The following is an 18,821-nucleotide window of genomic DNA, read 5'->3' as shown; positions in this document are numbered from 1 at the left end:
AGCATAAATCCTTTTTAACTTTAGAAGTAAATGAATCATGTATTAATATCAATATTTTTGATATTGCATTGAATATTTAAGAATACAAAACATAATTTAAGTAGTTATGTGTATAGTGTCATCTGCTGCTAATATAAAACCCAATCATTACAACTATTAGACACACTGCAATAAATAATCCATTATATCTAGCTCATTTGGAACATTCGTTCCACTGTTATTGATACAATATATTCAATGAACACATATTATTCACATATTTTTCTAATTTATATTTGTTCAATTAAGAAGAGCTACTCTATGTAACAAAATCAGTAACTTAATGAAACAACAGTAATGCATCCATTTAGATTTTTTTTTAAAAGCCTAATCCTAATTTCTCTAATCCTTTACACTCCACTGCTGAATCCTTGACATGATCCATCTATAAAGGTGCCAATCACCCTCTGGTATCTTGCCCAAGTTGCCCTTTCCCACATAGTCCATACATTGGTGTTTCAGTTTGCTGTCCTTTCATGGAGATGGGAAGCTTCACGGTGAAGTTCAATTCACCTGATTTTGACACAACGTGCTTCCAACAAGTATTGCTGGTTAGCAAAGTAAGCACTTTGACCAAAGTTCCCACCATAATTCTGCTGCATATTCCTGTGATTGAAACTAGGACCAGCTTGGCCTGTTTGGCTCACTTACTTAATTGTTGGTCGATAACATTAACTAGTGAAGCAGCTAGAAAGTATTGTGCACACAAATAGAGATTGAGAATTATGTACTTTAAACTAAAGCCAAATTGAAGTTTAATGAGTTTGAAGATCCATAAATATTGGGTGTGATTCTCTGGCAGTGGGAGGCAGTGCATCATTTGCTAGCAGCAGAATTCTCTGGTCCTGCTGCTGTCAATGGGAATTTCCATTGAAGCCACCCCATGCCACCAGGAAACCCGCAGCAGGGGATACACCACCAACACGGGACCAGAGGATCCCACCAGCATGAATAGCAGGAGAATTTCAACAAAATAAGTGTTGACATATTCCAAAATATATTAAGTTGATGTAATACTATGGATGCATTTTATGTCCAAAGGAAATCCAAAGGAATCGAGTTCTATATAATGTCAATCCATCTGGCAACAGATCTAATCAGAACACTGAACTAAGGAGGAGTATGCCACTCAGCCCTTTGAAGCTGCTTTGTCATTCAATAAAATCAAAACTTCTCTGATTATGGTCTCCACTCCACTTTCCCATAATCCTTGACTCCCTTGTCCATCAAAAATCTGTCCAATTCTGCCTTGAATAAATTCAATAAGTCAGTTTCCCCTGCTTTCTGAGGAAGGGAATGCCACATACTAACAACTCCGAGAGAAATAAAATCTCCTAATCTCCATCTTAAAAGGGAGACCTTTTTATTCTTAAACCGTGTGTACTAATTCTGGTCTCTCCCACAACTGAAAATATCCTCTCAGTTTCTACCCCATCAAGATCCCTCAGTATCTTGTATATTCCAAAATGATCACCTCTCTTTCTTCTAAACTCCAGTGGGTACAGGCCCAACTGTTGATAAGATTAGCTCCTCATCCCAGAAATGAGTCAGTGAACTCTTCTCTGAACTGCTTCTAATGCAATTATATCCTTTTTCAAGGAAGGAGACCAAATTTGTACACAGCATTCCAGATATGGTCTCACCAATGCCCTGTGCAGCTACAGGAAAACTTCTATACGTTTATATTTCATTCCCCTGCAATAAATGCCAACATTCCACTTGCCTTTCTAATCGCTTGCTATACCTGCATCCATGAGATTCATGGGCCAGGACACCCAGATCCGTCTGTACCACTGAGCCTTGCAATCTCAATTTAAATAGTATACTGCTCGTCTATTCCTGCAAAGTGCACAAGTTTTCCCACTTTTTACTCTCTCTGCCAAATTTTGGCCTGCTCACTTTTTATATCCTTTTGCAGACTCTTTACCTTTTGACAGGTTACTTTCTTCCCTATCTTGGTGTAATAGACATATTTAGCTGTCATATATTTGGTCCCTTCATTCAAGGTCATTGATGTAGATTGTAATTAGTCGAGGCCCCAGCATGGGGCCAGCATAGTTAGAGCTTGCCCTGAAATAGACCCATTCATCCCTACTCTCTGCCTCCTGCTAGCTAACAAATCCTTCATCCATGTGAATATGTTACCGCCGACACCATGGAACCTTAGTAACTTTTGACATGACACCTTGTTGAATGTCTTTTGAAAACCCAAATACACCACCATGCCTGTTACTTCCTCAAAAAACTAACAAAGGTCTACATATGTTATACAGATCTGTTCATATCGCGTTCTCCCTCGTGTGTTCTGGAAAGGTAAGTTTTAACTTATTATTGTTGGGTGAGGAGAAGGGTTAGCTTATATCCATTCCCTTTCTCATAAAATTATAAATGATTCTTACCGCAATGCCTGCACCAGATTTAAGTCAGTGAATTCATGAAGCTCCACAAATGCATGAAGAACTCTGATGTTGAATTCATCCCTGCACGAAGAGAATGCAACATTTTGTGAGCAAAGAGTTCTGGTACTTAGTGCTTTCATTTCATAATTCAGAACAAAAGAATGCTACATGGCCCATAATGTTGCGCTGGCTCATTGGAAGAGTTATTCAATTAGTTTGACCTGCTTTCCTCAAAGCTTGAAAATTACCAACCTCTCAGGAAAGAGAGGTCACAGGTCTGTGCGAGGATTGTTAAAAAATGACTTGGATTATATTATAGCTGTGTAAAATCACTCATAATTATCACATGAAATATGTATTGTGGAATACATTACTGACTTCTAATGATCTACACTAGAACATTTGATCAGTATTACAGCATTATTACAGTACACTTCACGGATATAATTTAAACAAATGAAACCCTTTGCCAGTGAAACTAGTACCTCATTTAAACAAATGTAGCCAATTTAATTCAAATTAAGTTTCAGCTAAATTTGCCAAGCTGATGGGGAACTTAAAACCAAGAAACATAATTGCCGGTAACTATCTAATTTGGCATTTAAGAACAAAGAACAATACAGCACAGGAACAGGCCCTTCGGCCCTCTAAGCCTGCGTCGCTCATGTAACCACTAGACCATTCTTTTGTATCCCTCTATTCCCAGTCTGTTCATGTGGTTATCTAGATAAGTCTTAAACGATCCCAGCGTGTCCGCCTCAATCACCTTGCTTGGCAGTGCATTCCAGGCCCCCACCACCCTGTGTGTAAAATACGTCCCCCTGACATCTGTGTTGAACCTTGCCCCCCTCACCTTGAACCCGTGACCCCTTGTGTTCGTCACCTTCGACCTGGGAAAAAGCTTCCCACTGTTCACTCTATCTATGCCCTTCATAATTTTACACACCTCTATTAGGTCGCCCCTCATCCTCCGTCTTTCCAGGGAGAACAACCCCAGTTTACCCAATCTCTCCTCATAGCCAAGACCCTCCATACCAGGCAACATCCTGGTAAACCTTCTCTGTACTCTCTCCAAAGCCTCCACATCCTTCTGGTAGTGTGGTGACCAGAACTGGACGCAGTATTCCAAATGTGGCCTAACCATCGTTCTATACAGCTGCAACATCATATGCCAACTTTTATATTCTATGCCCCATCCAATAAAGGCAAGCATGCCATATGCCTTCTTGACCACCCTCTCCACCTGTGCTGCCAATTCCTATCTTTAATGAGATTTAATTCCTATCTTTAATGAGACCTCAAGCTCATGCACTCAAGATGAAAATTAGTCATTTTGCACATGAAACCACATGCATCTCAAATCTATCACAATGTTCACTGATCCAACAATTTTTAAAAAACTGGTGAAATTGCAGAATTGGGTTACAATGTACTGATAAGCCCAACTGTAAACAGATGGAATTACATTTTTACTGTTGTGAATCATATTTCTGAAGTACTAATTCTAATGAAACGTTTAAGAAGATTACTGATATGATAGATGAATCCATTTTGGGATAATCCCTAACTACAAATAGGTGTGTGAATCAACTGTTTTGGCATTTTTTTCCATTGACCTCTGTGGTGAACCATAGTTGGTTACCACTATGGGTACTTGTACGTATGTTACTCTTATTACTGTTGGGGTTAGGGTTGGGGTGTTAGCATTGTTCTGTGGTACACTCCGTTTGGCTCCGCCTTCTTACAGGAGTATAAAGGTCACTGCTACTTCCTAGTCGCCTTTAGTCTGGGATCGTATTGTTAAGCAGTATGCTCTATTCTTGTTGTGAATAAAAGCCTTTATTCCCGGGGTACGTCCTAGCCTCCCGAGTGAATTCATCGCGCATCAACCTCCAAATTCTATATTGTAGTGTTTGCATAGTAGGAAACTCAACCTTGATGATCTGACATGAAAAAAGAAATAAAACATCCCTGCTGATCTCTGAAACAAATAAATTTATGCATGCCTTCTGTATCGTCAGAAAACAAAGGTAGTTTTAAGTATTATATATTTATACTTGTAGGTATTAGAAAGGTATAGCTTTAAATAAGTTTTGATTTTGTGTTTTTGTAGAAAGAATAAAAACGTTTGTTAGCTTCATGTTAAACAAAGTGCACTGTAATTAAAGGGTTTATGATGTGAAAGTAAACAGTTAAAGAAAGACTAGGTTTTTGCTTAGCAATCAGGGACCATCTTGGGTTAGAAATAACTTTTGAGTTTAGTTTTAAGTTACCCAGGAGGAGCTGGACCGGGAAAAGCAAACTTCCCAAAGAAAGTCGAAGAATCAAAGAGTACTGACAAAAAGATATCTCAGGGAGGCAGTTAAGGAACAAAGAACGAGAAGTTGAACAAAGTCTTGTTGGGTGAAGTTGAAGTAAAAAGAGAAAGTGCTCGGAGTTAAACAGACAGCTGCAGTAACCAGATTTGACATGGGAAATCAGACATCAGAGGTAAATCAAAAGTTTGGTGACATCTTAATACAGCCTGTGAAGCGGGAGTGTTGGCATGGCTGACAGATTGAATGGAAGCTTGAATACACAGGGCTAGGCAAGGCTGACGAATACTGAAAGGCGAGATTGAAATCCTGGGAGTGGTTCCGAGATGAAGGCATCTGATAGAAAGCATCATTTGGAAGAAGATACCAAGGCAAGTTTTTCGAGAGTGGAGTTTGCAAACATTTGTGTGGAAGTCAGAATTCCAGTGAGAGCAGTTGACTCTCAGTAGGATAAGCATTTGGGAAGGGATTTGATGAGAAATCCACAGAAAGTACATTGGGTGGCATCTGCCACTTAGTTTCAGACTGTGGTATGTCTGTTGGTTTACAGCGAGAGTGTTCTGACCAAGAATATTATAGTACAAGATATTTTGTAATCTGTGTTATCCTCAAAAATCTGTGTACATCTGTGAAGATATAGGTGGGATGAAGGGGTATTTTATTATAGTCAATCTTTTCAAGTTTAATAAATATTTTATTTTTTTGTTAAAGGAATTGGCAGTCCTGTAACTCGGTTCATCCACGTCTCTAAACAAATAAAAAGTTAGGGTCTATTGAACCTGGGTTTCATTCTGGGACCTGACTGTTCAGCAGGATCAGCATTCTGATTGGACACCTTCTAGGTGCAATTTTAACGCGAGGATCACAACCCAGGTGTGGTGGAAGATATGAAAGCAGCCCACTTTCCATCCAATTACGAATTTGAAGCCACAGCTATTTTAATATCTGGACATTATTTGCAAACAGCTGGTGAGATGTGAGCAACTTTTGGAAGAAAAGGATATCAGCCAGTTGCCACAATGAGAGTTGGAGCCTGGGATAGAGGATAATAATCCCGGGGATAGCCTTCCACAAGAGTGGGAAGATTCCAAACATTTTTGCGAGCCCTAAACTCTCAAAAAACATTTCCAGAGTTATTTTCTAGGTAGCTTCCAGCAGCCTCTTTAATGGACCACTGGTTAAACCACTCAAAGCCTGGTACAAATAGGTGGAATGTGGCCATGTACATTTCACCCGCGTGCATTTTAGTTTGATTTAGGGCACTATATACCTCATAGCATTCCAACTATGTATGACAAGTGATCAACATTCTGGGCATCCATCACAGGCTCTTAACCAAGGTAACGACAGCTGGTACACCAGCATGAATGGATTTGTAAGTGTCTTGATGCCATTTTCAGGGGCGGAGGCCCTTAAAATTAACCCTTCGGATCTTGTGCAATAAAAGATAGCAAATGTACAACAATAATTCCTATGGCGTTCCTTGTATAAAGAATAGTGGTGTGCTAAAGAAAGTGGGCAAAGGTGGACAACAGGAAAAAGAAAATTTAGTGGGAATATGGGTGAAGAGAAGCCTTTTACAGAGTTATGTAGAAGGTGTCATATTGAGATCTTGGGAGAGAATTCCAAATAGCTAGATTGAAAAAGCAGTCTCTGATGATAAAGCTGAAAATAAAAAGTAATCTATGTGCACGAGTAGAGAAGTGGACTGGCCAATAATAGAGCTGATGGTGCCCAGGACTTTGTACATGAAAAGATGTGGGCCAATGTTCCAAGTAAGTTGGAGTTTGTGAAGACATGCAGATAAACGAGAAGAACATTAGAGAAATTAGCTTTCAAGTTGAGAGAACAGTAAGACTTGGAGTTAGCACTCAGATGGAGAATATTTCAGAACGGAAAAACAGTCACCTCAATGAATTGAATGTGGAATAGAAACTCATCCAAGGGTTGAGCAGGATGCTTAGTTCCAAACCACTAGATTTAGTTTCAAGGGGAGACTTGAAAAAAATAAATGGATTGTTGCTATAAATTAGGCTTTATCAAAAGGTTAATACAAAAAAGAAATAAAAATACTATTACCTCTCTCCTAGGTAATCCCCAATTGCAGTCTTGTTTAGTCCCTCTCCTTTGTACAGAAACTGTGCAATATCTTCTCTTGTGTTCTTTAAAAGTTCATTCTCAATTAGGAACTGAATCCCCTGTAACAAAGAATGTATTTGAAATTCAGATGATTAAGTTTATAAATATCAGAGCCTTACTTTTAAGGTATTCGGCTTTCACATGTATAACAGAATACAGTGCAGCACAGAAATGCTGGAGTAGAAATTGGTTACAGTCCACTTTTGTAAGTGATTGTATTACATATTATATACCTAGATAAAAAGGAAGCTTAACAGGCTCATACGATTTCAAGCTCAAATTGAGAACCTTTTGCACAATCCAATTGCTTCAGGCATTGTGACATTCTACTTACTTTTAGTCCCACAGGCCTTCTTGCCACAGACATGGACTTAATTGGAGTAGAGACAGAAAGGCAGCAGGGTGCCCAGTCATTAACCTGCCCGATGAAATGTCCCCCACTACCATACTTGTCATGGGGGATGAACACAGACCCGGTGCAGACACAATGGGCTGAATGGCCTCCTTCTGCACCATAACAATCCTGTGATTAATTTCTACCCAAAGCCTACTTGTGACACTAATAAATAAAAATAAAGAAAGCTGGAAACTGTAGACCAGTTAGCCTAACGTATCAGTGGGCAAATGCTGGATTCCAGAATTAAGAAAGTAGTAGCAGTACATTTAGAAAATGATAATAAAACCATGTTGACTCTGGTTGGTTGTGTGGAAGAGAAATCACGTCGAACAAATTTATTGAGTTCTTTGAGGATGTCACGAACAGAGGAGGTAAAGTGGAACAGTAGATGTCATGCACCTGGATTTCCAAAAGGCATGTGATAAGGTGCCACATCAAAGGTTAATAGACAAGATAACAGCTCATGGTGTTGGGGGTAATATATAATCATCACTAACAGGAAACAGAGTTGTGATGTTTCCCTTGGGAGGGAATCAAGAACAAGGGAGCAAAGTTTCAGAATAAGGAGTCTCCCATTTAAGACAGATGAGGAATTTCTTCTCGTAGACGATGGTTAACCTTTGGAATTCTCTACCTTAGAGCACAGTGGTGCCTTGGGTCATTCAGTATATTCCAGGTTGAGGTAAACAGAATTTTGATCCACAAAAGGATTCAAGGGTTATAGGGTCGGGCAGGTAAGCGGAGTGAGGCCACGAACAGATCAGCCATGATTTTACTGAATGATCGAGCAGGCTCAAGGGGTAGTCTATCCCTGCTCATACTTCTTGAGTTGTGTTCTTAGATATTAATGGGAATTTTGAACTTCTGTTTCTACCTTGCAAATATGCAATACTTAAGAATGTTCAGTTTTTCTTGGATAATATTTGAATCATATTAATAAGAAAACCAACAATTTTGCTCAAGAACAATTTAATGATCAACTGATAGCTGTCAATTATTTGGATATATCTGAACTCAAGGCAATCACTGCAATTAAACTTTTTTTCCATTTTTCTGAGCAGTTTTGGCTTAACTCCAATAAATCCCAAACCGTGCTTTAATAATGATATTCTCATGAAAAATGACATACGCTTTGCTGAACTCTGAATCGTGAATAAGTTAATGCAGCTGAGCAAATTTGTGATTTTAATAAAATGTCATGCTTTCCCTTTCTCCCCACTTCTAGAAAACATTTCCTGACCAGAAAGATACACAAGTCTGATCCTATTTCAACTATTTCTGTTCTGCTTAACCAAGGGTTTGGTGCAATTTCTGACGTATGTTCTATATTCCAGCTTACTTTATTTTTAAATTCGAAGTTGCAAACAAAACAACACCACTGAAATTGTGAAATGGTTAAAAATAAAGCCTCTTGAAATATGACTTTACAACTTCCTTTCAAAGTTAAACAAAATTTATTTTCTCCTTTAACCCTTCCAGGATCAATAACTTATTCCCCCAAGTCCAGCCATGTAAAATCTGAAGGCTAATAAGAAAATATGTAAGTATGACAACAATACAATTATTCTGAAGTACTGCATAATTCACAGCAACACTGCACTAGTAAATAGCTTAATCCAGTGGCTGTAACTATATGATGAACTATAAATTACAGTAAAAGGATTAGCTTTTATCAGCGTTTCTCTTTATAAGATGTTACGGTCACAGTATTATTTTTCTAGAGGTAGTCACAAAAATGGAGAACCACAGATATTAAAATCTTAAGCAATTGTGACTTTTAAATTAATGTTTGACAGATGTCAGAGTGAGATTACATTACATATCCTCTATTGATTCAATGCGGCTTTTACAAGATACATGCTTTGTAACAGGTACAAATCTCTCAAGATTTCAAAGTATGATCATGCCTCTCAACATAATAAGATAGTATAGTATTGCAGAGATAGTGTACCTTCTGCAGCCTGAAATGTTGTGATAAATTCAAGTCAAGAATGCAACAGTGTCAGGGGATGGAGGGGTCATGTGATGTAAGCGTGAGAGCGGCTACATTTTCGCAAGCTCTGGCGCTATTCGTATTTAATCCATTTTTTCATTTTGATGCACAATCCATAATTATCCAATCCTGATGTATATAATCTATGTTCCTGGAAGATCCTGGTTTAATTTCGGAGAAGGGAAGAGGAGTGAAGTCAAAAAAAGTCTTTATTTGATCACGGCAGTCGGAGAAGGCCAGGGTACTGTTAATTGTAAAGTTCCCAGTGGCAGTTCTCACTGGTGAGCAGGCCTGCACTTCGATTATGCTGTTGGCATCAAGATGATGGCCGCCATTATGAGTAAAATTATGGATGACAGTCTCAGCACCACGGCACAGATTTTTTGGTGCTCACATTGATGAACTGCAAGATATCCTAAAGAGAATAGATGAAGCAGAGAATAGAATCCTGTCTATTGAGGGGCAGTTTCCTTGGTGGGGGCTCACTTTCAGTCCTTGGAAATGCTGCTGCATGCTGTGTCGTACATCATGTTTGACTCAGGGAGCTGGGGCCAGAGAAGGAATATCCGTGCGCCCTGTCTCCCGAGGAGTACTGGGGATGAATTCCCAGCTGAATTTGAGAATTTGCTGCCATGCTTTCACAATCTCAATTTGAGGGCTGGGTGCCTCGACTTTGATGAAGCAAATTGTATCCAGTCTTTGAGGCTCGGGATCGGGTGAAGACTCCAACCACTGGTCTTGCATTGTCTTGTCTTTGGTGTTCGCCAACAAAGGTTGGAGGGGGCCAGATGTGTCGGACCCTTGCCAACCATTGGATCCTAGGTTTGTCTTTGCTGGGGCTTCAGGACGATGACATGACAGAGGTGCAGAGGCTTACGTGAAAGTTTGGATGGATCCTGGATGTTGCTTGACAATCCTGTCATGGCTTTGACTGTTTCAAGCCACGTTATTTTATTCTGCAGTTCATAATTAATCCTCAACTTTGTCCCTTGAGATTGTAATCCTGATTTTGTGATATTGTCTTTTATCCTGACAAGGGTGTATGATGTATGAACATAGCGACATTGGCCGCCTGTTATACATCAGGATAGTCTTTTTTTACTTTTTGATGGCATCTCTCCACCAGCGTGCTCCAGCGATGGAACAAAGGAGGCCATAGTTTAATTGTTTATGGTCTCCTTTTTTCCATTGAGGAATATGTTGAGTTGGGTGTATAGCATGAAGGTTGTGCGGTATTTACCTGGTTTGTTTTTATGTGCTGTAATCCATGTATTTACACTGAGGGAGTATAATCTTTAATACTCTTCGCTTTATTTTTTAATTAAGATGAGTAGCGCCACAGCAGGGCAGTGGGTAGGTGGTTTAGTACAGTGGTGGTTGGTATGGCCTTTGTGGGCGAGGAGAATCCCCCATTAAAGTTTAAAGCTTATTTATTAGTGTCACAAGTAAATTTACATTAACACTGCAATGAAGTTACTGTGAAAATCTCCTTGAGAACTATTAGGGTCATGTTTTTCTTTTGTAATTTTGTTGTTCTAGGATTTAGGAATCCTTGCTTGTTTAATGCGTACACTGCCACGTCACATCTTGTACCAATGATGGTATCCTGATGTTGCCCTTTTTCTGGGTTATCCTTTTATTGTTTGGAGGTTCTGGGATGTTGAGTTATGTCCCTGTTGATTGTATATTACCCCATAAGTGATCCCTATATTGTGTAGCTCTGTCTCTGTCACCTGCTGGAGGAAGGTGTGTATTATGGGGCCATGTGTTCATAGTTTTACACTGTTATCCTGAGATTCCCCACCCTTTCTGGTATCCCTATTTATCCATACGAGAGGAGACACCGATTGCAATAACTGATCATTTGAATATTTGTATGAATATTCACTGGTCGCTTCTGTATGATTATGTGGAATAATGATTACTCTGTACTGTACTAGATTATGGGAATTTGTCACGTCTTGTGGTAGATGTAAAATGGAAAACTTTCAATAAAAACATCTTGAAAAAAAGAAAATGTGCTCAAGTTGATGGAAATGCCTAGCTGTCCCTTGAAGATCATTAAGTGTGCATTCATGTACATACTAATTATGATATCTCCCTATTTTTAATACCAACATTTTCACCAAAGCTTCTTGGCTGTATGTACTGCATGGAGAAATAAAAGTTGTTCTAGTTATTGATCTTGCTGTCATTTCTGTGCTTGCTGGACTGGTGAAAATTTGGTGAATTTATATGTGAAGGAGATCCACGAAGAGCACTTTTTTTAATGTAAACCTATCCTGGAGGGCAGCTAATAAATTTCATCAGAACAATAAACTGCATCGTTGCTTATCCCTTCCCAATTTAGAAAAAATACATAAATCATTTCCCTTAATCTTATTCTATTGGCACCAGTCAAGCATTAGTTTAAAAATGCTAAGCATTTGGTTTTGTGCTATTTGTTAACTAAAGTTTTCATGAAATGCTGGAGAAATTGTGACTTTCAAGTTTTGTGCAAAAAAAAACTTATGTTCAACCTGTATTATTAATCTTCAAGAGATTAAAGAATGCCATAGCAGGGCACATCATGCACGGGCTGTTGAAAGAAGGAGCACTGATAGATTAAATGGCATTCTCATTTATTACTTCCTTATGTTCATGCTTGAATGAAAGCTAAGTGATGTCCCATAGAAGACAGCAAGGTCAAAAAGCAAGTGGTCACTGGACTGCTGCCCATTTTAGTTGTTAAGGGCACTGCAACTCTAAAATATTACAAAACTTTGGTAAAACAATATCTTGTATCTAGACTCAAAAACCTGAAAAAATAGAAATACAATTTCACACCTTCTTAGGGTCCATATTGAATTTTTTTCGGCCCATTGCCACTTGTTTATTCCGTTGCATACTTTTTCTAGAAAATAAAGTAAAATTACATGGTAATTGAAAAGAGCAGTTTCAAAAAACATATTGTTCATATGAATATTAATCAAGGCATAATTAACAAGTCAAATGAATGGATATAAGGAATTACAACACACCGCAATAAACTTTACTTACCTAAATCATCACTTTATGTAGCACTAAAACATATTGCACTTCTAGTTAAGAATTGCAGGGCATGCCCCTGTCTACATCAATGGGGACGAAGTAGAAATGGTCGACAGCTTCAGGTTTCTAGGTGTCCAGATCACCAACAACCTGTCCTGATCTCTCCATCTGGATGCTACAGTTAAGAAAGCCCACCTATGCCTGTACTTTGTCAGGAGACTAAGGAAATTTGGCATGTCCACAACAACTCTCACCAACTTCTACAGATGCACCATAGAAAGCATTCTTTCCGGTTGTATCACAGCTTGGTATGGCTTCTGCTCTGTCCAAGACCACACGAAACTAGAAAGGGTCATGAATAAAGCCCAGTCCATCAAATTTGAATGGGACTACCTCACATTAAGTTGATCTTTCTCTGTGCCATCATGCCGCCCCTAATTGCTTTCTTAAGCTCCCCCCTGCATTTTCTATACTCACTGATTTACTTTGCACCTGCTATCCTAACTATTCCTAGACATTGAGTGTACTCCGGGCTCGTTGCTCCTACATTTCACCCTAAAGGGAACATGTTGGACCTGCATTCTCCCCATTTCCTTTTCGGGCAGCCTCCACTACTCTGCTGCTGATCTTCCCACAAAAAACTGTTCCCAGTCTACTTTGGCAAGATCCTGCCCTATTTTAATAAAATCTGACTTCCCACAATCCAAAATTGTTTTTTTGAAGTCCATATTTTCCATAACAAACTTAATGACCACAACACAGTCCGGTTTATTACTAAAATACTCCCCCACGACCTACTTGAACACTTTTCCAGCTTCATTCCCCAGAATTGGATCCAGCACTGTGCCATCCCTGGTTGGATCTTCCACATATTGATATAAAAACTCTCCTGAATTCATTTCAAGATTTAAGACTAATCAGAGGAGAAATTTCTTCATGCAAAGAATTGTAGATCCTTGGCGTACTCTGCCCTATAGGGCAATGAATGTTCAGTTGTTGGGCAGAGATCAATAGACTTTTGGATACTAAGGGAGTTAAGTAAAATGAGGATAGTGATGGAAGATAAAATTGAAGTAAAATGGCAGAGCAGGCTCCAAGGGCCAAATGGTCTACACCTGGTCTTAATCCTTATGTGCTTGTATTTTCATTTATATTGATTAGATCTTGCCAGATTGTGGGTTGGAGAGTTCAAGCCAAACTGGGTCAGGTGTGGTCAAGGATCGCTGGGGAGGGGCGGGGGTTTGGGGGCAGCAGGAATAGATTGGTGCAGCACCACACCACATCAATGCAGCACCTAGCCAAATTGTCCAGTGAGTTTTTGTTTCACGCTAAATTGATGTAAATTGATACAGGCACATTCTATAAATCTCCAGTTTGGGGACAAACCCAGATTTGAAATAATATGCCTGTAGAGCATTTTATCTATGGTTTAAATTCAGACAGCAACTTCTGAAAATTGCAAAAAGATTTTTTTTTAAACTTTATAAGGCACTACAAAACAAATAAAAAAATAAGTTACATTATATACGGTCATTCCAATTCGCGTCAGCACTGCAGGGTAGTCAGATGCTGCGCTTTGCTGGTCAGCATCGATGTTAAAAAGCAACCATCAAATTCCACTATGGTTACCAATAAAGATAGCAATCCCACACTTCCAATGTAAAGGGAACCACATTATGCCAAGACAAGTTTCACACATGACTGCTAATTCTGAAACGATGAAAATCAGGGGTACACAAGGAGGTGGTGAGCAGTTAAAGCTCTACGTAAGTGTATGTATGATGGTTTAAATTCTTGCTGAAAAAGATTTCTGCTCGTGAATATTTTATCCTGGTTAAGTTAGAGGACCTAGGGTTTATCTTTCAAACCGCATTTTAAAGCTTAAAAAAATTGCAGATTACTTGCATCTGTTTATTGCAGATGTCCAAATCTAGCTCACCGTTATCAACATTTTCTATATCTGTGGAACTTATTCAAATCTTGAAAATTATAGCTTTGAAGCCTGAAATGCTTAGCAATAATTTCCTATTGACCAGTTTTTACAGCTGTGAAAAGTTGGAGATAAAAACTATCACAAAAGAAACAAATTTAGCATAAGGCCCCATATGCTAAGCTTCAATCCCCTCAATGTAAATGAAACTTGATTTAAAAGGAACACTCTGCTGCCTAAACAACTTTTCACTTGCTCAAATGCAGCTAACAAGAGACACGGTAGCTACTTTTAAAGCTAAGAAACTAATTTGGCTTGAAAAACAGTCCCTTACAAGGTATATCTTTAATTATACAAATGCCTCAATATCGACTCCTAGGAGAATGCAAATCTTTCTATGATCAATACAGAATCATTTTTTCAAGAACAGTGATGTTCAAAAGATAAAAACTAATTTCTAATGTCTACAATATGCTTGTAAATACTGGGAACTAGAAATCTGTAGATAAAACCACAACATAATTCACTAATGGGTGCATAAACTTTCCACATGTTCTCTTTATTACTGACAAAACCATTTTAATCAAAGTTTTCACTGTGAAAGTCCAAGTAGATTGTTGATTTTAGAGATTCAACACATTCCAAAACCATATGCTGAATTTTAAGCTGCTTATCTTATAATAACAGAATTTGTACTATCCCTGTGTAACAAAGGAATTTTTATATCAACACTGATCTTGTGCCCTGTGCACAAGTCACCACAGGAAGCCAAGCAAATGGAAGTACGTGAGTTATTTCATGCTCTAAGATATATTTCAAAGAACGACTAATCACAAAGTGTGATTACACTGTGATGAACATTACATATTACAAAAATGTTAGAAAATTGACAAAGGGCAGAATTTACAAAAAAATTCTAACTGCTGGATGAGCATAAAAACAGGAGAGAATTGCGCCAATTTTTTGGGGGAGGTGCAATTAAATAGTGAGGAAAGGCAAGGGGGGTGGAATTCCCCTCCCTACCACTGCAGCATTTTACCAGCAACAGGTCGGCCCTCCACCATCTGGGCAGCTTGCCTCCTAAACCCTGATGGCCTTCTTGCAACCCTGAAGGTAGAGTCCTACTAATCAGACACACTGTGGCCCATGGAGAGGCCCCACGGAGTGGTGGCAAGGACTGCCCTACTTCAATCCCCCCCACCGCCTCCCCGGCACTTGCTCGACTGGCCCCACTGACCCACAGCCGCACTCACTGGTTGGAGGAATGGCATCGTTCCATGGCTTCCTCACTGCTGGTGCAGTCTCTGCAGTATCCACTACTCCTAGAGGTGATGCTAAGACTAAAGAGCTGCAGGCTCTCCAATTGGTCAACAGTTCCTGGGGGCACTGTCCCATTTTCTAAAGTCATGAGCCCAAAATGGCAACTAATTAGTTGTTGGGGAAGTGGAGAATGTAGTCTGGGGTCCCACAAATTCCCAAGGTAGGGTTGCCCACAGCTTTCGAGCCTGTCTTCGAGACCACTGTGGCTCAGACAAAATTCTGGTACTGTGTGCGCTATTTGCAATTACTGAAAATGGTACAGCTAAAGGAATTTCAAGTTTATCCAATGCTAACACTTCGCACACATGGACCTATTGCAAGTCACCATTTTACCAGGTAATCCTTTCAAAGCTTTCACAAAACAACAGCTCTTGGCAACATATGACCTCGGGACTTCAATACAAAATGTTGAATGCTGTAGACCTGCCATTTCTATTCTGTAAATTGAGTTCTGCATTTTGCAATGCAATGTAATTATTTGTATACGAAAATGATCATAAGTGTGAAATCTTTATTATTTTAGTTTAGTTTTAACAATTGCCCATAACTATATTATGAATTATGATTATAGTGCATTGCCTATTTCCATTTGTATTATCAGCACAATTTAGCCCCCAGCACCATGATCATTTTTCAATAGACCAATTATCTTTCACTTATCTATGGTTTCACCATAGTTAGGAGAAATAGTTCTGAGAAATATCTGTCCCATTCACTCCATGCATAAAAATAGAAGTTGATTTAGATGAGGCAATATCTACCTTTGGAGATTGCTTTTTTGATGTGAACACAAATCATAACAATTTTGTTTCTTTTCCTAAGAAATTTGGAGGTATGGCCATTTAGTCCATTGATTTCTCCAGACACCACCATCTGTAATAAGCCACAGCAATTCTACAGTAATAACTTCAAGGAAATATCAGGAAAAGACTAGTTGGTCCACCAAGCCTGCCCCATGCCATGTTAGTTGGTGCATCAGGAGCTAACACTTCCTTACACACAACCCCTTTTATACGGGTAAACAGGTTTCTGCTACACTTTCAACAAAGTGTGGCAGTAAATGAATGCAGATGCAAGAAAATTGCAGGTCAGTGAGACAGGACCTTTACATTTGAAATTATAAATGTAATTACCATATTGGGTGCTATAAATTGTAGCTCCAAAATCCACGGTGCTAACCCCCATTCCCCAACCCTGATCAAGACATTATGCTAACAGACCTAGCAATATTAGAAATAGGCACTATCTTCATCCAGCACAGTGTTAGCAATTTGCATGAAATAAATGATAATAAATTAATCCTTACCGCTCTTCTGTGGAACCCAGGTTTTCAATCTCATTCGTAACCTCTGCTATCTCATCCTTCAGCCGCTGAAAAAGGATTAGATCAAATAAATAACAGCATCACAACATATGAAATGAAATTGTTCACAAGACAAGTCCTGCATAAACGAAACATGGCAACTGAACATTCATGAGGCAATATTCCCTCAGTTCATTGTAACAGATTTTGATATAGACAAAGGCCATACAGAGGAAACCTTCCCCATGGATGTGTGGCAAGTAGTGACTACTGTTGAGAGGAGCTACAATGACAGCTAAGTATAACCATGTTACCACAGCTCAATGTGACTTAAATTTCATTATAGTCCAATGTTGTACCAAGTTTTTGCTCCAAACCAATATTAAATAATATTGCAAAGAACCAAATAAAAACTCAACCAGATAATCTTGTTATTCCTCAGATGTACAGCAGAGCTACTCTTATATTCAATCTGCTCTCTAGGGAGGGGAATCAGTTGGCAACACATTCCAGTACAAAGCACGAGTTCTCTGATACAGTCCCTGGATTCCACAATTGGGATATTGAGCAGGAAAAAGTACACCCTGGATTGTAAGATATGCAATATCTGCTTGGGGACTGACGGGCAAAATTAAGAATACAGTAGAAGTAGACCATTTGGCCCATGTAGCCTGCATTGCAAATCAACGAGAACATAGCTTATTTTCTACTGGATTGCCATTTTCCTGCACTATCCCCATATTCCCTTATCTTTAATATCCAGAAATCTATTGACCTCTGTCATAAGCATACTCAATGACTCAGCTTCCACAGTCCCCTGTGGTAGAAAATTTCTAAGACTCATAACCCTCTGAGTGAAGAAATTCCTTCTGATCTTAGACCTAACCATTTGAGACTGTGTCCCCTGGTTCTTGAACCCCCAACCAAGGGAAATATCATTCCTGCATCTGCCCTACTGAACCCTCTAAGAATTTTGTAAGCTTGGATGAGATCACTTCTCATTCTTCTAAATTCTAGAGAATACACGGCCAGTCTCCTCATAGGACAATCCTGTCATTCCAGGAATCTGTCTGTTGACCCTTCATGCACCCGCTTTATGCAAGTATATTCTTCATTAGATAAGGAGATCAAAACATAATATTCCTGGTGCAATCTCACCAAAGCTCTATACAACAGCAGCAAGATTTCTTTACTCCCATGTCAAATTCTCTTGCAAGAAAGACCAACCGACCATTTGCCTTCCTAATTGTTTGTTGCACCTGCATGTTAACTTTCATTGAACCCAAGAAAATATATCATGAGATATATTTTTAACACTTCATAGCCAATTAAGGTCACTTTCAACTTTAACTGGAGCGGAAACCAGAGTGAGAAGATTGGATGCCTGTTATACACCTGCCTAATTTTCCTATCAATTAACTTCGACAGAAAGGAAAATCAAGCGGGTACTCCTAGTTGAATTTTACCCCATATGTCTAGTCCAACCTTGGTGGCAAAAGTTCAAAGGCATTTTGCAAACCATTGATTAAACGTGTAAAGAATTAGTGATGGTTTTTTGCCTCCCTTATTCAAGAAATAAATCCTCACAATTGCTATATATTAAATATTTTGACCGGTAGGACAAACAACACAAAACACGATAAGGTGTCATATTGTGTATTTTGAACCAACTCGATGCAAATTTATTTACAAAGTGTTGCCAGATTGAAGTCCAATATGGAAAAGAGAGAAAAACGCAAATGCCGCTGGTGACATCACAGCACATCATGTGACGAAACAAAGATGCACTGCTTTACAATACATAACATCCCTCCCCTTTCACTTCAGTAGTACAACAACAAACTTTTAAACATTAATGATTACTCATTATGAATATCAGTTTTATTACCAGTATTTTCTACATATGTACAATTAATACAAGAGTCTTTTTGGTGGATGTTAATTTTGCTTTGGCAT

General features: G+C 38.9%; 1 protein-coding gene across 6 annotated transcripts in view; it reads right to left on the bottom strand.

Annotated features, from left to right (window-relative positions):
* The window catches only part of cyth1b (cytohesin 1b), a 254,482-nt gene that overhangs the window by 30,954 nt on the left and 204,707 nt on the right, over positions 1-18,821 (bottom strand). For all 6 annotated transcript variants that reach the window (XM_078225678.1, XM_078225675.1, XM_078225674.1 and 3 more), the window contains exons 3-6: positions 16,869-16,933; positions 12,109-12,175; positions 6,833-6,951; positions 2,439-2,519 (exon numbers count right to left, since the gene is read on the bottom strand). In XM_078225678.1, the coding sequence (XP_078081804.1) occupies positions 2,439-2,519; positions 6,833-6,951; positions 12,109-12,175; positions 16,869-16,933 (332 nt within the window). The remainder of the gene's footprint in view (positions 1-2,438; positions 2,520-6,832; positions 6,952-12,108; positions 12,176-16,868; positions 16,934-18,821) is intronic.

The sequence above is a fragment of the Mustelus asterias genome, chromosome 12, assembly GCF_964213995.1.
Source record: "Mustelus asterias chromosome 12, sMusAst1.hap1.1, whole genome shotgun sequence".
NCBI classification, from domain to species: domain Eukaryota; kingdom Metazoa; phylum Chordata; class Chondrichthyes; order Carcharhiniformes; family Triakidae; genus Mustelus; species Mustelus asterias.
Note: the sequence above shows the minus strand (reverse complement) of the source record. Positions and strands in the feature narration are given on the sequence as shown.